General features: G+C 45.5%; 1 protein-coding gene across 5 annotated transcripts in view; it reads left to right on the top strand.

Moving 5' to 3' along the window:
• Positions 1-24151, top strand: part of LOC147663757 (geranylgeranyl pyrophosphate synthase) — an 83049-nt gene extending 58898 nt beyond the window's left edge. For 3 of the 5 annotated variants that reach the window (XM_086950223.1, XM_086950225.1, XM_086950224.1), the window contains exons 3-4: positions 12191-12261; positions 21509-22577. In XM_086950223.1, coding sequence (XP_086806349.1) covers positions 12191-12261; positions 21509-22297 — 860 coding nt within the window. In that variant the 3' untranslated portion in view covers positions 22298-22577. Of the gene's footprint in view, positions 1-12190; positions 12262-21508 lie in introns of all 5 variants that reach the window. The other 2 variants (XM_086950221.1, XM_086950222.1) reach the window with 1 other exon arrangement.
• Positions 24152-24996: the final 845 nt, after the last annotated feature.

The raw sequence follows: 24996 nt of genomic DNA, 5'->3' as shown, positions 1-24996 counted from the left end.
TGAGATGGGAAGCCGAGGAGGTCAAATATATGGGGGGGTGGCTGGGCCGAAACACGCAGGAGATATGGAACTTAAATTTTGGTAAGGCGATTACATGGCTGGAAGAGAAGGTTGAACTCTGGTCCAGGCTACCTATGTCCGTGGCTGGGAATATAGCTTTGGCAAAAATGATTGTATTATTATACCAAAGTTCCTTTATTTATTTGTCAATGTGCCAATCCGCCTTACGCAACATATTTTTACCACCCTTGGATCGCAGCTGATCTCCCTGATTTGAGCCGGTAGACAGGCCAGTGTTTCCTGGGATCTCCTGACTCTCCCGCTGAGGCAGGGGGGCCTGGGAGCTCCAGACATGCACCTATATGCTCTGTGCTCTGGCCCAATTTCTGCATTTTTGGGTCCACCCGACCCCGTATCAGCCTCATGTGGCATTTGAGATTGATGTGGTATCCCCCGTCCCGATCAAGGTGGCACTATATCAGACGTCACAGCGTCCCCGAGGAGATGTGGACATGGCAGGTACTCTGCAATGGGCGTGGGCTGAGCTGCGGTAGAGGGCAGATATTCTGTTACTTTATGCTCCTTCCATCCCGCTGGCGCGGAATCCCATGCTTTCCTGTATCCAGGATGGGATCAGCAAAACTCTAGCCCATGATATGCACCTACACACTCTCGCAGACTTGTATCCACAGGATGAGTTTAGGCATCCCCTAGTGGTGGTTGCAGATCGGGCTACACCCTTTGCAGAGCTTTTCTTATACCACTAGCTGCGTACAGCATGCCGTGCCCTATGGGACAGATTTCCTGCTGCTTCTCCACTACTGCCTGCTTTAGAGAATATATTGAAATCCTCTTCCCCCAGCAAGCTTGTTACACGTCTATATACCCAAATGCAAAACACTAACCCAGTGGTGAAGCCCAAGTCCCTTCAGTCCTGGAATAGCAAGCTTCCCACACCGCTGACGAAAGACCAGTGGGAGTTCTGCTGTAGACAACTCACTGAACTCTCCCCAAACTATAGACCACGCCTGATTCATTTAAAATTTTTACATAGATATTACAGGACGCCTGTGGGGCTGCACCGTATGACGATTAGGGAGGATGAGAGCTGCTGGCACTGCAAATATACTCCTGCCTCTTTCTTGCATGTTGCTTGGGAATGCCCACTGGTAGCCGAATTTTGGCTTGAGATTTTCGCTGCAGTGAACCAAATTATTGGCAGCACGGATGCTCCTTCACCGGTCCTGGGTCTCCTGGGGTAAGTGAAAGATACACCGCCTAAGCATCGTAAACTACACACACTCCTCTTACTTTAAGCTAAAAGACAGGTTGCTATTCGCTGGGGGCGGAAGAGGGCACCCACAATCAAGGATTGGTTGAACCATGTCACTTATGGGCACACACAGCTGAGCACTTTTTGGGACTTGTGCCACGAACCTCGAGGCCCCTCAGCATATGTGAACCATTTCTAGACTGGGCTAGGAACCAACCTGAATCTCCTGAGCGTGTCGGCACCGTTGACAATTAGTTGTATGGGGAGTCCATGTACTGATTTAACTTGCTTATGTTATGTATATTCTGGAATTTCAGATGTTGGTGGGATGGGCCTGCTTTTGCCTCTATGGTCACACACCCCCTACGGTTTATATTCTATTCATGTTCACCATGTTTCAAAATGTTTGTGGTCTAGATATCTACACATTGTCTGCGGGAGTATATGCGAGGGTCACACGTTGCCTTTTATCTTGCTCTGTACTCCATTGTATTGAACTGAAATATTGCATATTCTGCTATACTGTCATGTTGACTTTTCTGTGTTGGAATTGTCAGCTTTTGTCTTTTTTTGTTGTTGAAAATTTTTAAATAAAACTCCCAAAAAAAAACATTAATGAAGATGACACTGGCAAACCTCCTGTTGTGTGAGCTGAGATGACACATCCGTCGATTGGTTTGAATATATAGAAGAGTCTCTAGACTTGCCATGCACTGTATGCTGACAAATGATGTGATTTGCGATGTCATAAGTGTTGTTATAAATGCTATAACTTTAGATTGTATAAGTGATGCAATATAAAAGGGTGTAAGCAGTGCATGGAGAAGGCATGAGTTAATGTATTGTGGCTACCAAGTTCCATAAGCAAAAACAACAGGTGATGGACAGAATGCAGAACAATGTCATACATTCACCCCAGTACAGAGATCTGGGCCTAAATCTATCGTTTTTTTGCTCACCGTGCCTTTCCAGTTTGAACCCAGCTATATGCAAACCAGCCTTGACCCTGTGCCCCATGGGAACAGTCCAGCCCGAATTGCCAAGCCAGGTCCTCCCTGGACTGGAAACGAGCATCCAAGGACCAGTTTCGGGCTTTCAGCCCTCATCAGCCTGGATAGCTTGATTTCAGTGGCTCACTTTGCCACTGGATTCAAGCAAGCCAGGCTGAAGACGGCTGGAATGCCAGAAACCGGTCCTCAGAAGCTTGTTTCCGGTCCAGGGAAGACATGGCTTGGCAGTTCAGGCTGGACTGTTCCCATGAGGCACAGGGTCAGACTGATTTGCATATAGCCATGTCTGAACTGGGGTGGCTGAGTGGGCTAAAGAACGGTGATGGATTAAACCCAGATCTTTTGACTGGGTGTGAGTGTTTGATTCAGATGCTCCGTCCATCACCACCCCCTTTTGTACCGCTTTTGGCCGCCATAAGTGTGGCAGGGTCTGCTCAGATGTGAGTCCCTTGCTCACTTTGCCACTGGATTCAAGCAAGCCGGGCTGAAGACGGCTGGAATGCCAGAAACCGGTCCTCGGAAGCTTGTTTCCGGTCCAGGGAAGGCATGGCTTGGCAGTTCAGGCTGGACTGTTCCCATGAGGCACAGGTTCAGACTGATTTGCCTATAGCCATGTTTGAACTGGGGTGGCTGAGTGGGCTAAAGAACGGTGATGGATTAAACCCAGATCTTTTGGCTGGGTGTGAGTGTTTGATTGATTCAGATGCTCCGTCCATCACCACCCCCTTTTGTACCACCAAGTTCCATAAACTGTATGGAGATGCACGAGTTATAATAATTTGAAGGAGTTGCATAAATTAAGGTACAAGTGTAACTTTAGAATGTCTAATGTTTGTGTAGTTTACATTCAGTTGTACAGAAATAGTGATTTAAGTTATTGTAATTTGAAGGTGGTGCTTATATTATAAATTTAAGTACTAACTTTTAAATTTTGAACGTTTCTGTAGTTTGTTTCTTTTGTTTAGAAATAAATAATAACGTTTTCCTAACAAACTACAGTTTGCCGTTTATTTTTTTGTTTGTTTTTAAATCTAAATATACCCAATATTTTGAGAAAATAACATATGAGTCATGCTTTCCCTTCCAGCCATGCTTCTCGGCGTCAGGCTCACCTATATCAATGTTACCTGACTCCCATCTGCCTAGTTTCTGCTGTCTCCCCAGTTTAACTATTCCATATCCCAATTAAATTTCTTCTTATTTACTTAATCCAGTCTGTAGTCGGAGGGGTGTTAAAATCCCTCCAACTTGTGCAAATTATATGTCTATCCATCAACATCAAACAGAAATATTAGATTGCTCTTATTCTGCCTCTAGATCTTATATTCATCATAGTGAATCTATATATTAAAAAAACGAATGTATGTCTGTCTGTTTGTCCTTTATGCATTACTACACCATTCATCCGATCGGCATGAAACTTTGGGAAGTTGTTGAGTACACTCCCGCGAAGGTTACTGGCAACAAAAAAAAGAAACATTTGTTAAATATCGCCCAAGGGCCCTCCCCCCCAGGGCCCTCATAATCTTTCCAATACGGAACGTTTACAGTTTCCGGTGCGACTCGCTTTTGCAATGACCATCAACAAAGCACAAGGAAAATCGCTGCAAGTGTGTGGACTAGATTTGGAGAATCCATGCTTCTCACATGGACAACTGTATGTGGCCAGGTCACGCGTCGGGAAACCTGATTTATTTGTGTACGCACCAGACGGAAAAACAAAAAATACCATGTATCCACAAGCACTCGAATAAATAAACAGAATTAAAACAACATTTTAAAATGTTTTCCATATTAAAATGAATAAGTTTCAATAAAAATGACACAATGTAAATTGAATGTTATCATAACAAGTTTCCTTAAATTTCCTTTCTTCTGAGATCGCAGCAATACGCGACGGGTAAGCTAGTACCAAATAAAATTAAGCATGGAATTCTTATGGAATAACCTATGCAGCATCCCAGAAGGGAGTCCATGCAAGACCACTCTTGAAAATGTGGACAATGTCAACATTAGGGATGCAGCCCTTCTCACAAGATGTCTAAATTGGCACGGCCACATGAGTCTTATGTAAGAAGTCCAGTCTCTCCGTGAAGCATGGGCAGATTAGAGTTCATCTGGAAGTTGCACACCTGCTTCATATGCCCTTATGATGGAACTGTAAATTATAATGCAAAGAAAGCTGATAGTTAATGAAAAAACCCAATTGAATCTTCGTTGCATCCGACCATCGATAACCTGCTGCAGACTATTTCTAATTGTTGATTCCTCACCTTTTTTTAAATCACCCAATGTTCTGACTGGATCTGCAAAACTCCAACCGCTCTCACATGCTGCCTGGTGGTATTGTTGTTTGCTGTAACAACTTTGATATGGCTCCAATGTAACGACTGAGGCTGTATATAGGTTCCACCATGTAGAATAGCATCAGTTCCTCTTTATGCAGACTCTTAGAAGCAGATCCAGAGTTCTGCTCCCAGTGTTTTCAAACTTTTCTCAAATTGTCAGGACCGGAGACCAGGATTATGCATAACTTTTTTCTTTATCTCGAGCAGCTTTAAATAACCAACAGTATAAACTACATTTTCTATACCCATAGGGTAATAAACCAAAGACTGCAGCCAATCAGCTTCTACGAAGAGGTTTGGCTGTTTCCTGTTCTTCCTCTTTGAGTACCATTTCCTTCCTCTCAATATATGTGGCTGAGACCTGTATACTTTTTTGTTTTGTCTTTTTTACATTTTAAGTTTGGTTTAGACTCTTTTTGCCTTGATCCAACACGAGAACGGCCTTCCCCCAAATCCCTATGCGGCTAAGGAGAACTGTGCGGTGGCCGTGCTTCGGCACTCCTCTCCTCCGACCACATGGTGGCGCTGCCTTTTCAGCTCTGCTTAAGGTCTCTCTGCCAAGGCACAGTGCCCTCCTCAGCAGCTCTGCAGGAGAAACCACTGGTCTGTGTCCTTGGTTCCTGCTATGGATGTTGACGAATTTCAATTTGCGTGACTGGCAGACTTAGACACAGACCCAGGCCCTAGGAGCGTGTAGTGAGACGTCCCACAGGGGTTGGTACTGTTACTGTTTACGGGTGTGGCCCAGGCTCCGCCCTCCGCCGTTCACTCTGCAGGGCGACACCCCCGTCCGGCCCTAACTCAAAGTCACAGCCATGTAAAACTCACTTGCAGTGCTGCTACTTAAACCCTCGGATCCTGACCACAGCTCTAATTACTAACCCTTGTAGAGTCTAAAATACACAGGTGAACTTTGCCTGAGACCGGGCCAAATATAAGGCATTTAAGCCCATTATGTACGAAGAGGACACTTTCAACTGCCTAAAGACAGCATTCCTGCCCACCCTGTCCTCAGATAGTGATAAAGAGCTAGGTTGTCCATGGTGCCATTTTACCTTTTCAGCCAATCAGATGCGCATCATAAACCCGGAGGTAACAAGTTTGCTAGACAAAATACCATTGTCGGGTCTTCACCCCATCCCAACGAGTTTCTCAACAATATATTCCTGGTAGAGAAGAAAGAGGAGCAGGGATTCAGCCCTGTCATTAATCTGCCAGAATTCAACAAATAACTGGTCTATCGCCATTTCAAGATGAAGGGCGTTCACCTTCTCTGGGACATATTACACCAAGGAGATTGGCTAGTCTGACTGGACCTCAAGGATGCCTACTTGGCCATTACCATCTTCAAATCCCACCTGAGTTTTCTCCAGTTCACATGGCACCACCAGATCTTCAAGTTCAAATCACTCCTGTTTGGTCTATCGTCAGCACCTTGGTGCTTTACAAAGGTCCACAGACCAATGATGGAAATCCTTCTGACTCCATGCATACGACTCATCTGTTTGGATGACATCCTCCTGATGGACCTATTTACGTAGGTGTTTGCAAGATACCTGTCAATGACTGTCTCCCTTCTAGAAAGCCTGGTGTTCCCGATCAATCTTGAAGTCTGAGATGTCTCTGCCACAGAGGATACAGTTCCTGTGTTACATGATGGATTCGGTGCAGACTTCTCTGAGCGTAGACAGTAAGAAGATATTCAAGATTCACCAGGATTTGCGTAGAGTCCTGACCAGACTCAGATCGTCACTTTGCAAACTGGCCTAGAATGTGGGCCACTTGTCCCAAGGCTTTTACACTACAGCAGCACCTCAAATCATTCCACCTGTGGAGCGGACTCTTATTCAAAACTGGTACCATTCTCGGAAGAGGCCAGGGAGGAGATAAAATGGTGGTTGGGACATGTGGAAGAGCGATCTTTGGTTCCGACCCACACATCATTATAGAATCTGATGCTAACTCGTAAAACATCTGCATATCAATTGTCTGGCGCTCCTGGCTGAATCCTTTGTGATCAGGCGCTAGACCAGGAACAGAGCCAAATGCTTCTAAGGATGGACAATATACCGGCGGTGTGGCATATCAACCATCTGGGAGGCTCAAGTTGAACATACTCATCCAGATCACGTAGGAGTTCTGGAAATTTTGCCTTTCCAATCTGATATTGGTGGCGGTGGCGTACCTTCCAGGAACAGACAAACAGTGTTCCATACTAGAATTCGAGATATCTTGGAGAATTCAAGTGTTCGGTGACTGGATCCACCGGTGTTTGCCTTTCTGAACAAACTTTGGGGTCCATTTTCCATAGACCTTTTGCCATCCAGGATAGATCAATTTCTGGAGACCTGATCCAGGAGCTTTGGTGACTGATTTCCCCCCCCCTCCAAGGATTGTAGTTAGAAACAGGGCTACCTTCATCGCAAACAGGGGAGGGGGATCATGGGGGTGTCAGCGCAGGTCGGGAGATGGGCAGCAGACTTAGTCCTACTAACTTTGATCTGCGGATTGCAAGTTCTTCTGCCACTTTCCTGAGATTCTCCAATCCGTCTCCCCAAAGATCTTCACATTATGAGAAATCCAGAGGGCACTGCACATCCAATCATTCAGGAAAGGGGATTACCTCTGATGGCATGGAGCGTTGGAGGCAGAGATGGATAGTCCAAGGACTTTCAGACCAAGCTGAGAAACTCATTCACAAGGCATGGTTAGAGAGTACCTTTAAAAGATATTATCCATCTTGGAAACAATGGCTGAGTTGGTGTCTTCAACAACACTTGTATCCTTTGAAATCTGGCATAGTTCACATTTTGAATTTCCTGGCAAAACTGTCTCTCAAAGATATGGCTTACATCGGCTACATCAGCAGGTGACTTACCAATGGAAAATCTGCTGGTAGGGCAACATCCATTGGTCTGCAAACTTCTGAGAGGTTTCGCACTATCTCTTCTTCTTCCTGTACTGTGTTCTGTCCTGTCATCGCCTCAGAATAAGTATGAGCAGGAATGAATTATAAGTTAAATTGGCTTTGTTACTCTGCGTGGTGTTCTGCAGATGTATAGCTGATGTCGAGGCACTGATGCTCGCAGGCAAAATGTACACACCAGACAGGGTCACCTTCACTATATCTGGGCCCACTAAAACGCATACAAGAATGATCTCCTATGCTGCCTTTGCAGACTGTCCCAAATTGTGTGCATGGAATGCATGAAGGCCTATGAGGGGGCTACTAAGTAATTCAGACCATGGGATACCGGCAACTTCTGATTTGCCTTAAGGAAACCTTTCAGAACGATTTCATTTCATCACCCACCATAGCGAGATGGATTCACTGGGTCATGCAGGAGGCAGGCATTGACATTAACATTTTTGGAGTTCACTTAGCAAGGAGAGCAATGGCTTCTAAGGCATTCTCAGTTGGGGCGAGACTGGAGGACTTTATGAATAAGGCAGACTTGTCCGCGGAGTCCACATTTAAGAGGTTTTACCTCAAACCCTTTGTGGACATTGCCTCTTTGTTGGCAAGTTAAATTTAAACCTGCATAATCCTCACCTCTGGTCTCGACATAGAATAAAAAACTTCCTAGCAATCGTTTCATGAAGAACTGAGGCAAGGATTATCCTACCCACACAAACTAGGTCATGTGTTCCTGCCACTATGGATGGGATATGTGAATGGCGGTATTCCTCATTGTAGAGTAAGTAGAACACCTCCTATAATGTGTTCAAGCATGTTGTGGAAATATTAATGATGACGATTCCAGTTTTTTATATAGTTTTATTACAACTTGATATTTATTATACAGGAAGTAAGCAGAAGACTGAGTAGGAGCTCATTTACACAGCGGCTGTCGTGCCGAGAAAGTGGAGGAACAGGAAACTGCCTTATCCCTTCATTGCTGGAGGTGATCACTAAAGGGCATTCTGAGTAACTGTTAAGAGTAAGGCTCTGTTTACCTCTTGTGGAGGGATAGATGATGATGATAAGCTGTGAAATATGTTTCAAGCTATATAGAGCCTCCATTGTAGGTCACTTTGCCCAGTAGATGTGTACTTTGATGTAATGCATTTCCTAAGGATGTGATGACTGTTTATCTAACCATAAAACATATATAAAAAAAGTTTTCTTATTGCCTTCACTTCTGCTCATCTTGTTACTGTAGCTTAGGAATTGTATGTCCAGATCCCATATACCATCTTTTTTCCTGATAAGTTAGTTTCTCCTAAAACCGATGTCACCCTTTCATATGAGATAGTTTATTATGCTCCTTGCATTCTTTTCCCTTCCACATCCCTCTAAGGAGGTGGAAAGGCTTCACTGGCTGAATCCTAAGTGGGCCCTTGATTACTATATTGATGGGAAAAAGGAGCACCATGTGGACTATCAACTTTATGTTGGCTTCACTAAAAAAAGAAAGGGTGTCTAGAAACTGATCTTGTCAAGATGAGTTGTCCTTTGCTGTGCTAAGCTTCGTCCGAAAGGAAATTTCCAGAGGGTCTATACACTCATTCCTTCAGGGCAAATGCTGCTACAGCTGCCTTACCTAGATGCATTCCGGTTTTGGGTGTACACCATATCTTCACCAGGCATTACTTTACCAACTTTCAGGTCCACAGAGGCCATTTATCTCACTCTATACTGTGGGACATCCTAGTCATTACTCGTATCTACCAGCTTGTGAGAGCTCTGCTTTGGTATTGATTTAAAAGGTGAGGATTATTTGATTAAAAATAACAATTACAAGAGCAAGGAACGTGGATACTTTTCTGGGGGTAAGGGGTTGTTTTACGTTTTTTTGTTGTTATTTTCTGCTAGGTAATAAGGTTCTAAGCTAGATTTCAGACTGTCATTTCCTCCTTTTTAGGTCGAGGACTGCGTCGCACTGCGTAGCAGTGTGGGCGGAGCTCCGAGATTTAATGTTTCTTAGTTTGGGGGCTTGAACCCGCCCCTCTTCTCAATTTGCTGGCCTCGTAAATGCTGGCCAGCCATTGGAGGAGAGGGGCATCACTCCGTTTAAGCCCGTCTTTTTCAGATTCGGGAGCGTGTTTTTTAGGTTCTTTCTATCTGTGACGTCTTCAGTCACTCAAACCTAAAAAACACGCCCCCAGTCTGAAAAGGACAGGGCTTGCTGCCTCTCGAGGACACAAACTTTGTGCTATCGAGGCTTGGGTTTGATTAAGCGTTATTACGAGTGCTTCTTCGAAAACACAGGGCGTCTCTTTCACACGATTTAAAGCCAGCAAATAAGCCACGATATAACGTGCTGTATGCCAGAGTCGTTTTAAAGCGTTACAAATGTGCACTTAAATTAAGTGACCAAGCAAGACAGGCCGGCCTGGGTGAGGATGTGCAACAGCTGAAAGTTGTCTCTTACCCGGAGCAACCTGGGGGTCAGGGATGACGTCTTCAAGGCACTGTCCATGGTTGCCTTTGAGCCGATACTCGCTGATCCCCAAGCCGCGCGCTTAGACGCGGCATTCCCGAAGACACCGTAGGGCTTAGTGATGCGTACTGTTTAAAGTGTTGGAGCTGGGCAGACTCCACAGCACAAAGTGCCTCGCCATTTACGCTTACCTCCATGTCCATGGCCCCTGCTTACAGGCTGACCCGCTATCGGTCTGGCATTGAGAAAAGGGGAACGCCTGTGTCTGGTCTCGGTGTCCGCTTGTGGCCAGCGCCGCAGCCAGGGAAGCCCTCTTGCTAGGGCCACTGTGTCCTCTCAAGGTCGCTAGGTGACAGGAACTATTTCCCCGCCTACCTTACGCCCGCCACCATATTTGCTGTTGATTGGCTGCGAACCACATGCGCTTTGGTTTTAAACACAGGCCATGCTGGTCGAAGATGAAAACAATAATCTTAGTACCGATGTCTCTGCTGTTATAAGTGCACAAAAACGAGACGCTGTCACGGTCAGTGCTATTCAGACACATTTTTGGGCAGGATTGCAATTGAGAAAAACCTTCCTCTGTCATGCAAAGGTGGCAGATTACTTTAGCAGATTAGATGCAGGCAGCGATTAATTTGTTTGAATATATATATATACATGCTGCGGTTCAAAGTTTTTCTCAAATAACCTACCATCGGTTCTACTAAATGTCCAGATTGCCAAACACAAAGTCTGTCTGCTCCTGGTTCCACTCATCATTTTTTCCCACCACCGAAGTCTTCCTGTGCCCTTCCATCACTCTTGCACATTCATTTTCAGTGAGTGAGAGCAGGTGGGAAATGGGAATAAGTGTACGTGAATGAGAGTAAGTGTTAGTAAGCGAGAAGGAGAGAGTGAGAGCGAGACTCAGACAATGAGTCAATGTAAGTGAGTTACAATGAGCTCCCCCCGGCAAAGTGCTCGGACGGCCGCCAGGGGGAGGTCTGAGCTCTTTGCCGGGGACGGTTTTTCTGCCGATTTTGTTGCAAGGCCGATTTTGCAGCTATGCTGCATAAACGGCCCTGTAACAAAAACAGCCCCCAGGGGCCTTAAACCGGCCCCCACCCTTGCGGCGCACCGGGGGATTGCCGGGTGCCCGTGACGGCCAGTCCGGCCCTGTCTATGTGTGGCCCTGTCTGTGTGTGTGGCCCTGTCTGTGTGTGTGGCCCTGTCTGTGCGTGTGGCCCTGTCTGTGTGTGTGGCCCTGTCTGTGTGTGTGGCCCTGTCTGTGTGTGTGGCCCTGTCTGTGTGTGTGTGGCCCTGTCTGTGTGTGTGGCCCTGTCTGTGTGTGTGGCCCTGTCTGTGTGTGCGGCCCTGTCTGTGTGTGCGGCCCTGTCTGTGTGTGGCCCTGTCTGTGTGTGGCCCTGTGTGTGTGTGGCTCGTGTGTGTGGCTGTGTGTGTGTGTGGCTCTGTGTGGGTGTAAATGCAATAGGTTATGCATATGCGAGCGATTAAGCTATTGGCATTGTAAATGACAATGCCATTTATTTAACAATCAAGCTATTGGCAATGTAAATGACAATGCTATTTATTTATGATTTTTTAAAAAAAAGTCATGAGCAATGCCAATAGCTCTACCTTTAATAATGCCGAGACCATTGCATTGTAAATGCTTGTTTGTTACTGCGCTGGAGAATGTTGAAACCTTTAATGCATGAACTGTTGTTAGCTCGAAAGTTGAGCTCCAATATGCAGCTCTATGTTGTCACATCCAAACTTGAAAAAGTAGGGTTTGGGGGTCTGATGGCGCTACCTCCTGCATTCAGCAGCTGTCAGAGTTTTCTGGATTCAGTCTGGTGCTTGGAAATATTGAAAAGGTACAGAATCGGCAGTTGGAACATTCCCCAGAAAGAACGTTACCAAAGGTAAGTAACTTGTTCTTTTTGACGCCAAGTATTTAAGTTCGCTTTACAGTAGCGATCTTTTGTACATGTATTTATCTAATCTGATCAAATGCAAAAAATAAATGTTGATCAAAGAATATTCTGACTTTTTAAAAATTATGTGCATCCCAGTTTCCAGTATAGGGTCTTCATGTTTAGAATTTAGAACATTTCGTTTTATTCACAACTAGATTTACTACAACAGCTTCACCAAATAATTTTTTAATGAGGTAAATCTGCTGTTTTTCAGGGAAGCAAGTAAGGACCAAGCTTTCACAAGCCTTTAACCATTGGCTGAATGTTCCAGAAGACAAAACCCAGGTATTTTTATTGTGTAAAAGTGTTTTCCTCCGCTTTTCGTGCCATGTGTTTGTGAAATGTGTATACACTTATTGCCAGTGCCATTTGAAAACTAAGATTTCATCACTGATGACACAACACGTTTTTAATAACACTTGCTAAACAGTATACATCAAAAATGTATGCAGAGCAGCAAGCATTGCCATATTTAGATGAGGAACACACCCCACATAACTGGAAAAGTAGACAACTCTTTGATCTCTGGGCATTTCTGCTTTTCACTAACACTGTTGTCAGTCTTACAAACATAGCATGTTATGACGTAAGCTTAAATAGTGTAGCATTTGTATTACATTAGACTCCAATACACTATATATACACCCAAGTGAATCTAGGAAAGTCCTGTGTCGGTCTGGCAGATGACCAGAACACTGTTGGCGACCATGGAGGGGGAGATCCATGAGACAATGTTTTTTCCTTAGACATGGATATACTTCAGAAATGTTGTAAAATAGAAGAGACATATCTTCTTAGTGTGATCTCCTTGTGTCGTCTGCCTAGATAATATAGTTATCTTAAGATCTAGTTGGCAGATCGCCTGAGCCTTCAGAGGAAAGTTCTGTAGCTGCTTCAGAGACCAAAGTACACAATTAAGGCAAGGCAAATGCAAGATATTAGAAAGCTTAGTAGTATACTTTGGGCATCAGGTAACCGAGGGAATTTTCAGGCTCTTGTGACCAAATCCCATAATGGGAAATCCCTAAAAGACTCCTGTAGGTGAGAATTGCTCAATCTCACTGGTTAGAGTTTAAACCTCATTGACAACGGCGGGCCATGCTTGAAACCTAACGGCAGCTCTTGTCACTTGGAGTGCCAAATCTCCAGAAGTCTTTCACAGCCTTAAATATTCTTCAAGTGAAGCTTCTTTACTTAACGGTTATTGTCCACCTCTCATAGTGCTGGTAGGTGCCTCCCACAAATGGATTTGTTCTTTCACTATTCACCGTGGGAAAAAGAGCATCTTTGTTATTAGTCGTTTTTTCCTGCCTACAGAAGAGAATCTGGCACCACTTAAGAAATAAATGTATACATTTCTCGGGGTTTGGGACAACATTTTCTGCTCCGGAAGGAGAAAACGTCCGAGATGCCCTATGACCATGAAAGGTGACCCCTATAAACTACTTTAATTGTGCATTTTTCAGGAAGATCTGCAATTCACAGTAGTGCTTAAGACTGGTATGTCTCTTGAGAACCCAATATACTGCATGTGGATTGGTTCGATGACTTTGTGGCAATACTCCTGTACCACCTTGCTCCTGGCTTCATCGATCTGCAAATCTGGCATGCTTTCTTGCACATAGGACTTGTCACAAGTCCTCCCAAAGGTTTTTTTGCTGTAGTTTTTAATGTTGCTTCCCATTGAAGTAATCCGCTCTGATATAGCTGGTTGTCCACGCTACCGGTAGCTCTTTTTATCAAGAGTAGGTATGTGGTAGAGCTCTTTTTTCTGTAACCCCTCTTTAAGAGCCAGGTATAGGGTCCAGAAATGAGTTTTTTTCCCTTATTTGGGCATGAGTAGAAGGAAGTCATGGGTAGAGAACCAACTCAAACTTGCAGCATGAACATATAGGCTCCACGACCCGAGACTACTGCGAGGGCCCTTTGACAGGAGCTTTTATAATAGACCAGAGTGTCCTGTCTCTCCCTAGGATTCAGATTGCTTAGGAAGCTTGCATTGTGTAGAGTGCCATCTTTGTAAATTCTCTCCGCATTTCCAGGTGAGACGCCACCTTTCGCTGATAACATCTGAGGCCAGACCCCTGCCTTTCATGTTAGTTGCCCATTGTTTTCTGCACTTTTTCTATCTTCCATCTTGCTACATCCAAGGCGGATTACCTTTGTAGAGACTTGCATACCATCCCCATTAGTGCCACTTGGACACTGTATTGTCTCCTCACAATTCAGACTGTGATCCTTGGACTTGGAATCGCTCCGAGTGTCCTTACTGAAGAAAGGGTTGTGACATAGCTCTTTTCCTCCACTTAAACTCTTCTCCTTTCCTGCTTGCTGACGGCTCTTTTGCTATAGCGCTAGGACACTCCTCAGAGTAACAGTTGCGCTTTATAAATCACCTACTTACATACAAACATAGGTACCCCTCCTTGATGAACTACTGAAAGTGTGGGTCATTGTTTGTGTGCATCACCAGAGTGTTAAAAGGACTTTGCAGTGGTGGTTGCATCCCAAAAGCACTGGTTATATGCCAGGAGACCATCTTTGGCACGACTGAAGTAAAACAAAAATAGTGAATTGAATTGAATACTTGAAATAATGTAAGCCACTGGTAATTAACTGGTTGCTTTATAGTCTTAGTTGACTTTGTCAACTAAGGTGGAAGTCCACATGTGCAAAAGCTAAATCTCATAGCTCTCACTGAAGGGAACCAAAGACTGAAGTTGGCTAGCTTGCCCTCATTTTGTAGTCTGTGTTGGGCGGACACAAAATGTGATTGTTTTAGATCAGACCAATAGATGAAGGGTTCTGCTAGAAAGACCTCCCCCCTCCTTAGTATGCATATATTAAATATAATTTCATGAAAATTGTTTTGGGAAAATGTGTCCCCAGCGAAAACACTTAAGCTGCTTTTCAGATATGTTTAAAAAGTGATGGACAGGATGTTTCAATTAATCTGAATCCCTATCTGATACTTAGTGCTTATACCACTATAAATGAGCTTTAGCATGACACATGGGCAGCCATGTGGTTTTGCTTGGCAGACCATGTTCCAAGGTGAGTAGTATGTGTGGCTGGCACTGAGGAGTGTGTTGTGGCGCCTTCCTTTTCAAACTTTGCATCTTGAGGATGGATTTGATAAGACAAACTTTTCCCAATTATTTGTAACAAAAACAACCATATGAGCATTGTACATTTGGCGTCCTAGGGCACATGAAAGAAAAAGGGGTCTGCCATCTGATCTCTTATATAATGGGGCTAGTTTGTGGTTATTGCTACCTGTGATCTTGGTAGACTGGGAATTAAATTGAGCACCGCTAATTAGTGAAAGGAAAACTCGTGCTTTTTCAGTGGTGATAGCCTTTAGACGATTTAATAAGATATATTCTGGAAAATCCCTGATCACACATCACACTATTTAATGCTAGATCCCCCAGACTAAATTGGAACCCTTGTCCTGTGTGTCAACCAGCTATTAATTGGTGAAGCAAAAATTGACAAGATAGATGGTGCTGCATTCAGTAGGTGCAGTCCTCGGATCAGGAAAAGAGTTGGCTGTTTGTGGTTTTGTCATTTAGTAGATAGTGTGGATGCATATTGAACTACTTGAACGCCCAGCAGATGAGATTTTGCAGTTTACTTGACAATTGAGAATAAGATTAAGGGAGGAAGCGAGCACTTAGGTTTGTCTAAAGTTGATCTCAGGATTGAGAAGGGTAAGCGAAAAAAAAATGTTGTTAGGTCTAAAGTTAAGAAATGTGTGTGTTTATTTATTTATTGAATGTTTTGTATAGCGCGAACAAGAACCTTGCGGGTATCAGAACTTTTACAGAGCAAAAATAGGTGGTAGACATAAGCATAAAAATACTATGAGTTAGATTAATACAGAAATGGTAACTAATATAGATTAGCACTTATATACATAACTGTATAAAATAGTTCAAGTGAATTTGGCCAAAAGAATCGATTTCCCTTCTTTTTTTAAAAATGTTGTGGATGGATTCAGTCTTGTATCTGGGGGCAAGGCGTTCCAGATCCTGGGGGCCATTCCGGAGGAGGTACGGTTGTATGTTTTCTTCTTGGAAAACGTGGTTTCAGTAGAAGGTTATCGGAACTCCTATTGGTTCTGATACCACCCGATAGTACCAATTTCGCCGCTAGATATCTCGGGGTTTTGTGGTGCAGTGCCTTATGTGTCATGCAGGCAATTTTCAGTTGGATTCTGGCTGCGAGAGGTAGCCAATTGAGGGCACCAAGTTCAGGGTAGATGTGATGGTTTCTTTTGGAGCCTGTGACGAGTCTAGCGGCTGAGTTGATTGTGGCTCTTAGGGGGCTGTCGTTGATCTAGAAAGGCCGCAGAGTGTGACATTCCCATAGTCCACTCTGAGGATTTCAAGAGTCTGAACTGCCTGTTTAAAGTTATTTGCGGAGTGGGCGTGGCCAAGATGGCCGAGTGAGCGGACGTGCTCCCGGCTACTTCCTTCGGCCCCGGCTTACCCGGTGCTGTCCCCTGGCGCTTTTCTCCCCCCCGCGCTATCCAGGTGGGGGCCGGAGATCTGGGAGACGCTCCGGTGCCGCCCATGGAGCTGTGCGAGCCGTTTTGGCGAGTTGAGACGCCGGAGCACGGAGCGGCTGGACTGGCAGTGGGAGCAGGCCCGGAAGCTACGGAGGCAGCGTGCGGCCACTGGAGGCACCGTGAGAATGCGGAGGCTGTGGCGCTGGGCCCGCCGGACACGGTGTGAGGCGCGATAACCGGACGGCTGTCCAGGGGTCTGAGGAGTCGAACCTGCACGCACCGCCTGGCCCGGAGTGGGGCCTCCTTCGGCCCGGAGGCGGTGTGCCTACTCTAGGCCGGGGTTGAGGCCTACAGCTTAGGTGGAGGAGGAGCCCGGAGCTGCGGGAGGGACGGCGGTACCCCAGATTGCGTGGTGCCTGACCCCGAGTGGTGGCTGGAGGAGGCGGTGAGAAGGTGGCGGGGGTCCCCTGGCCCCCGGAGGAGAGGAGGCTGCACAGATAGCCAAGGCGACCCGGAGGTCCTGGAGGAGGGCCGTGGTCTGGGCCGGGTGCCGCCAGCTGAGGCCCGTCGTGGATTGGAGGTACCGAGGACCGTGGTGGGCGGCGCAACTAGGCCCAGCCCGGCGTGCGGCGAGGCCGCTAACTGCTGTGCCCAGAGCGGAGGCGCCATGGAGGCGTGGCGCTGAGGCCTACGGAGAGAGGAGGCCGGTCGGGCTGCGGCGAATCTACCTGAGACCGGGGTTGAGGCCTGCCGTGGAAATACAGGGGGCGCCCTCGCCCCGGGATGGCTAGCGGATCATTGGATTGGGCCGCACCTAGATGGCATCTGGGGGCAGAGGTAGCGGAGAGGCAGCGACGGCCATCCCTGAACCCCAAGGAGTGGAACAGTCGGAAGGGTGGCGCAGAGGATCGGGCGGAGGGCTAGAACCCCGACCCACTGGTGCCGGGGGCCGCCCTGAAAGTGGATCACCGGAGCATAAGATTCCCCCCATGGTGCAGGCACAGACCTGGGACCCGTTGTGAGGTATCAGCCCTGCAAGAGAGCGCCTGTGAGGAGTGGAGCCCAGGCGGTAAGCCCAGTTAAGTGAGATCGGGGGCGCAGGGACTGAGCGGTGGGGCGCAGGGGGCCCACGGGGCTAGCACACAATAGGAGCCCGCTAGGAATCGCCGGTCTCGAAGGCGGACTGTGGCAGGGAGACAGTGGAGCGCCATCAGTGGGGATTGACCGCCTGAGGTGGCTGCGAGACCGGGTCGCGACCATTCCCTGGGCCAGGAGGAACTTAGAGCGGCATACCTCGTGAAGAACGATCTGGGCGGCTTACACCCGGGGGGGGGGGGTGTAGACGAACAGGAGAGAGACCACCACGGTGCTACAGAGGAAGGCGGCTGCGGCACAGCGGACTACCAGTATGACAGGGCAGCGGGGGAGGAAGGGCGAGCGGACCCTCCCAGAGATGTTGGGCAGGGGGCAACAGAAGGGGGAGAGAGGAGGTGCGTCCCCAGGAACGTCCAGAGTCTTGCAGGGTACCGGGGAGAGTGAGATTCCCATCACCAGATCCTTCCTAGAGACCTCTTTAATTCGCTGCGTGAGGATTTTCAAACTTTAAAACAGGAAGTGGCTGGAGAGGTCAGGGAAGTGCGACGGGAGGTGGACAGTCTTGGCGAACGGGTAGCCACTATGGAGACCGCTGGACATTCTAGAGATGAGGAAATTGCACAGCTGCAACAGGAGGTCCTGCGGCTGCAGGATCAACAGCTAGATCTCCAGGCACACAACGAGGATCTGGAGAACAGGTCCCGGCAGAATAACATTAGGGTCCAGGGTGTTCCATCAAAAGAAGAGGGCACGGATGTTACCGGATTCCTGCATGTGCTGTTCCGGGTAGTCCTGGGAGAACAGGTGGACGTCCCCATTCGGATTGACAGAGCCCACAGGGTGGGCACGGCTAGAGGGTCCTCTGCCCCTCCCCCGGACATTCTTGGCTTCTTGCCCGACTATGCTCTCAAGGAGCTCATACTGAGAGAGGCGCGGAAATGTAAGCCGCTACCACTTCGGGAGTACCCTGTGGCCCTATTTCAAGACCTGTCGGCCATAACGCTTGCCAAACGAAGGATATTCAAGGTGGCTACGGACTTTTTGAGGGAAAAGGAGACTCCGTACTCGTGGGGGCATCCCTTCTGCCTCATCTTTCGCTGGAATGGAACCCTGCATCAGCTCTGCTCTCTCCGAGACACATGTGCCGTGTTGGGCATTGAGGGGACAGAAGACTGCCTTGGGCACAAACATCAGGAAGGAATTGGGATGTTGGAGTCGAGGCACGCTTTCCTGGCTGGGCAGGATAGCTGCGGTGAAGATGACGGTGCTGCTGCAAATTCTTTATTTGTTTCGGGCCCTGCCGCTCCAGCCCCCACCGGGGTGGATTCAGCAAACGCAGGCAGACCTTGCGCGTTTCATCTGGCAGGGCCGCAAACCTAGACTGAAGAGGGCACTTTCCACGTTGGCCCCAGAAGCAGGGGGACTGGGGATACCGGACTTGCGCAAGTATTTCCAGGCGGCACAGCTGCGGTACCTTGTGGAGTGGAGCAGATGGGAATCTGATAAGCACTGGCTTTTTCAAGACCAGGCGGTTGCTGGCCGGCCTCTGCAGGAGGTGCCCTTCTTGCGCAGGGCTCACCGTCCCGCAAACTTGTAACCTTCCTTTGTTACGCGAGTCCCCCCGAAGTTGTGGGACGCCACTAATGTCACCCACGATCTTACTAAGTTTCCCTCGCCGCTTACACCTTTGGTAGAAAACCCAGACATGGAGCCGGGGACCTTCACGCACTGGCGGGCCGCAGGGTGCAGGACACTCTTTCATGTGTACGACACGGAGGGAGTCATTCCCTTTCTGAGTTTCAGACAAGAATACTCGTTGCCGGAGATGGAGAGACTGTGATACCTGCAGGTCCGCCACTGGGCGTTGCCTCCACGAGTGCGGGAGACGGCAGACAGGAAGCTTCTTCCATATGAGAGGTGGCTCTTGTCCCGTACCTCTGATGCGAAACTGTTCTTTTTCTGCACTGCTGTCTCCTTCTAAGCATCAAGACGGACTAGCCTTTATGGGCCTTTCATTGGGAGCGACTCGGCGCCTCGGCGCGCTTTCAATCGCTGTGCCGTGGCACCTGTTGTTTGCAGCAAGTGTTTTATGTTTTTGTATTGTCTCAATAAAATGCTTTAAACCTAAAATTATTTGCGGGTATGAAGGGTTTTAGTCTTCTCATCTGAATATTTGCTCCTTTCATTGCTACTTTGATGTGATTCTGCATATTAAGCTTATTATCCAGAGTTATTCCTAGCGATTTCACAGAGTCTATAATTCGAGGTTGGCCGTCGAGTGCAGTTAGGTGCTTCATCCATTCACGGATGATGGTTGTTTGGCTGGGGGAGCGATTAAAAGGAATTCTGTTTTGAGGGTGTTTAGTTTTAAGTCGTTTTTGGCCAGCCAGGTCTGTGTTTTTTGGAGCGTTGCGTTAAGGAACTTGATGTCTTCAAGTGAGTTGACCTTAATGTAGAGTTGTGTGTTGTCTGCGTACATGTGATATTTGACATTTGAGGTTTTGAGAAGCTCGGTGAGTGGTTCCATAAACAAATTGAAGAATGTCGGAGAGAGGGAAGATCCCTGGGGTACTCCTAAAGTGACTTGGGTGGGCTTGGATAAAGATTGATTAATCTTGAATCTTTGTGTTCTGTTTTGGAGGAAGGAAGTGAACCGATTTAGAGCTTTTCAGATAGCCCCATTCTATGTTTCAAAAGGTCTAGTAAGTTGTCGTGTATGACTGTATCGATGGCTGAGGATAGGTCAAGCAGGATTAACAAACTAGCTTTGTTCAATATTTGTAATGCGTCCTCTAAAATGTGGGCCATGGCTGATTCGGTACTGTGCCCGGTCCAAAAAACATATTGGAATTGTTTGAGCAGGTTGAAGTGGTCTATGTGGTTGCTAAGCTGTGTGTGAACATATTTTTCTAATAGTTTGGCTAGGGTAGGGATGTTGGATATTTAGCTATAGATATTCAAGTCAGACGGGTCCGCCGATGGTTTCTTCAGGATGGAGGATGTCTGGGATGGCTCCTTGCAGAAGAGAAGCGTTTATGATCATAGTCCATAGAGGCACTAACATTGGAATGAAGTCTTTTAGGTGGGTTGCAGGGAGAGGGACCATGAAGTGTTTGGAGGGATTCAGAGCCGTTAGTGATTTTAGGATAGTTTCATCGCTGTAGAGGTTGAAGGCGACCCAGGAGGCATTGTTTTTGAGGTCATGCTTTCCGGAACAACTAAGCGACGTCATCAGCGTGGTCATTGAGGAGATCATGTGTGGGTCAGTATGGGATAATGGATCATTAAGAAGCTCAGCCTTTGTTATCGGTCTTCGTTGTAAAAAAGGAACCAATTACTTGCAATTGGAGAGTGTTTCTGAATTGACTTGGGGAGGGGCAGGGGGGGCGGAGTGGGAGACACCCTTAGATTGAATTTTTTTACTAATGAAGTCGGCTATAAAGACCACTTTGCAAAGGATTGTTCAACAAGATCCCCTTGAGTAGTTTATTTTAGTTTATGCATTCAGTTTTTACTGGGTAGACCGGCTCCTCCTTAAGCCAGATCTCTGTATTGCTATGGCTTTTGTCTGGCTAGACATTCCTTATCCTTCCCAGCTCTGCATAATCTTTAAGGTTATCGTGAACAACTCAATGTATGTAGTAGTTTGTCACGTTCTCCCCCCCCCTCTAATTATTTTGCAAACTTGATGGTTCCTAGACCCACCCAGTGTTTTAAATTAAGTGAATTAGTTTTTTCTTTGTTTGTGAAAAAAAATATTTTCTTATGATGTACATTTTTCGGATTTTTGGGGGGGGGGGGGCTAAATAAAATGGAATTAACAAACCGAAAATAAACATTAAATTGTTTATGTTCATATTTGTCACAAACTTAGATGTGTGAAGATGATGTTGTGTTTTCTGAAACATGATTATTTTCTTTCAGATAATCATCGAAGTGACAGAAATGCTCCACAATGCCAGCTTGTTGATAGATGACATTGAAGACAACTCGAAGTTACGACGGGGCTTTCCTGTGGCCCACAGCATATATGGCATTCCATCTGTAATAAATTCAGCAAATTATGTTTATTTCCTTGGTCTTCAAAAAGTTTTGACTCTTGGTCACCCGGACGCTGTTAAAATATTTACCCAGCAGTTGCTTGAACTGCACCAAGGACAAGGTCTGGATATTTACTGGAGAGATACCTACGCATGCCCAACCGAAGCTCAGTATAAGACTATGGTCTTGAAGAAGACAGGAGGACTTTTTGGATTGGCCGTTGGCCTAATGCAATTATTCTCAATCTATAAAAGTGATTTGAAGCCCCTTCTTAACGCTCTTGGACTTTTTTTCCAAATACGGGATGATTATGCCAATTTAAACTCTAAAGAATACAGTGAGAACAAAAGTTTCTGTGAAGATTTAACAGAGGGCAAGTTTTCTTTTCCTACTATCCATGCAATATGGTCAAGACCAGAAAGTACTCAAGTGCAAAACATCCTTCGTCAGCGAACAGAAAATGTAGACATAAAAAAATATTGTGTGGATTATCTTGAAAAGGTGGGCTCTTTCGAGTATACCAGGCAAACCTTGATAACACTTGAATCAGAAGCCTATAGAGAAATTGAACAGCTAGGTGGGAACCCACAGCTTGTGTCACTAATAGAACATCTAAGTAAACTATACAAAAATAATGACCAGACATGTTTACCTTTAAGTGTCAGTATGTGATTTAGTATTACTATTGCTGGTATAAAATTAATTTACTGCCTTACAAAATCAATGCCTTCCTCTTGAGTTCCGAATGATCATGAAAGAAATTAAAATTATAGGTCTTTGAAGGAAGTGTGTACAATCCTGTACACACGAGTTTACACACACATGCTTACTTATTATAAATGTTATACAATGGTAAAAAAAAGCTCTAAATAGGATTGTTAACAATATTCATTTCTATATGTTAGTAGTTCAAAAATGACAATACATTTAAAAATCAATCTTATAGAAACAACGTTGACTCACCTTTATGATTGCTACTGTGCGCATTATTAATGCCAGACATATTTCATTTTTTATCACTGCTCCAAAGCTTGAAGAATCTATAAATTCAGACTAGGCAGTAAAAACAATTGGGTAGAAAATTGGCCAATGTTTGCTCCTCATCCCCTCTGTCTGTGTGTCTGCTTTAAAACAGAAATTCATCTCTAAGGGTGGAAGGTTAGAACCTTGGTGGTGACCGCTCCTGCTATTGGTTTCTTCTGCAACAGAGAATCATATGTGTGATAGTCACCTTTTTGTTTTATTTTTTTAGGGGCGTGCAGCAAAATACCCCGCAGTCCTGGTTAATAGTGCCACACGTTTAGGTTGATTTGGGTGGTATTTTGTCTTTCTGTGCGAAGATGGGTGTCCATTCAAATGATGCCTGCTTTACATAGTTTTCCTGGCCCCTGCATCAGTAGGCAAAGACTAGGACTTCGGGCGACTGTGGTCGTAATCAGGATCTAGCAGAGAGCTGTCATTATTTAATTGAAAGCAGCCAGGGGATGAAAATTGATACACTGTAGAAGTTTTAGAGGTTTGTAATTATGTTAGAGTAGGCCGGCACATTGTTGAAGAATGTGGGCAGAAAGCGGATTCCCTGCCTCATCATGCAGTTAGATCGGGCTAGCCCGCCACCCCACATTTAATCTAATCTCTGCACTCTTTAAAAAGCATGATAGCAGGGCTGCATCAATTATCCTCTACTGCAATGTCTCTTACCTGCACCCTAAGAGCTTTTAAAAAAGCTCTGATAGTGCATGGAAGATTAAGGAGATGGGGATATTGTATTCCTAACCAATGCTATTTGTATCCTCCAGCTATCTCACTGTTGAGATTATTGAGCCCTTCCAGATGAAATGTCACATGGTGTTCAGGCCAGACCCTCTTTCCACCTCATTTTAATCTCCGCCACCTTAGGTTTTGGGTTTATTGAAAGAGTTGGGAGACCACAGGCTCCAGAGTGCACTGCTTGCCCAAAGGCCTACTTCTGCAATGTCAATTGCTCTTTTGGGGGTGAATAATCAGGGTCATGATCGAAACATCTGGGCACCCGGCTTTAAAAATAAAGGCCCCAAAAGCATCACGGTAAGTGTGGTTTAGTAGCGTCTGGAAACACAGCTAGTAATCAAGACCGCCGGTATGCCCAAGTATGTATAGTTTAGTTGTTGTAGAGGCACCCCCAAGTTCAGAAACTTGGATGAAACTGCAATCATACACTAATATTTTAAGGCTTTGGAAAACACAAACTCTGCACTCATTTCAGCATTAGAAAAAAATACAGCTTGTTAATAGTTGTGGAATGTTTCAGCCTCTGGATGAGAAAATCTAATATTTATGAGGTAGCTGTTCGTATTTGAGCTCAAATATGTACCTTAAAAAGAATCGTGATAACACTATTTAGGTTCTCTGAAGAGCAAACAAATTGATTTTAAACTACTTGCAAAGTTTCATTAATCACTTTACAACTAATATTCTGGTGATATGTATACTTGAGCGTCTGGATAATAATCTTTAAAACTTTAATTGAATAAACTTTTACAACTCTATCTTACAGTATTATAAGGGGTAACACTTGATGAAGAGATTAATAGAGTTCACTGTGAACATTATTATTATTTTTTTTAAAGTCTTTTTTATTAAACATAAACAGGCTTTCAGTTCCATACCCATATACAAATGACATTTAAGGAGAGATAGCGAGACAAGTTCACAGTTCTTTAAATGTATCCCGTTGGCGATCCCCATGAACATTATTTTGTGCTTAGGAAACACCCACAAAGTCTCTAGATAATTTTCAAACCTTTCTGTATCCAAAACGTATTTGTAGAATGGCTCTACACCTATCAAGAGCAAATCTTTCTGGGTTGTCTGTCCAGAACTGTTGGACCTGGCCCTTTCTGCAGGGTTATCCCCAAACTTTTTGCCATCAGCCTCCTGTTTTTCTGACTCTTTTTATTGGCTTTAGGACTCTGGGCACTTGACCACTGCTTTATCAGTGCTAAAGTGCATGTGCTCACCCCCTAAAACATGGTATGAATGGTTTTCACCTGTTTGGCATATTTAAATATAAATGGAGACAAGGCTATTCTCCTTCACGCAAAGTCATATATAAAGAAGCCTTGAAAAAGTACCACAACAGCTGTAAAACTGCTAAAGCAGATTACACTAAAAAAACAGTGACTGATGCACAAAACTGCCCAAAGGTGCTATTCTCCGTTGTTAAAAAATTGACTGGTGCAAATTCTACTCCTCCTCCTCCGGCACTTGATGCCACCCAGTGTCAGTCCTTAGCAGATTACTTTATAAATAAAGTTGATCTTATCTACGACCATTTTATTATACTTCCAGGTACTACTTCCACTGCCCCTGATATGGTCCAGGAACCGGAA

This window comes from Lissotriton vulgaris, unplaced genomic scaffold (assembly GCF_964263255.1).
Source record: "Lissotriton vulgaris unplaced genomic scaffold, aLisVul1.2 SCAFFOLD_1498, whole genome shotgun sequence".
Taxonomy (NCBI): Eukaryota; Metazoa; Chordata; class Amphibia; order Caudata; family Salamandridae; genus Lissotriton; species Lissotriton vulgaris.
The sequence above is the reverse complement of the archived record's forward strand: the minus strand, read 5'-3'. Positions and strand labels throughout refer to the sequence as shown.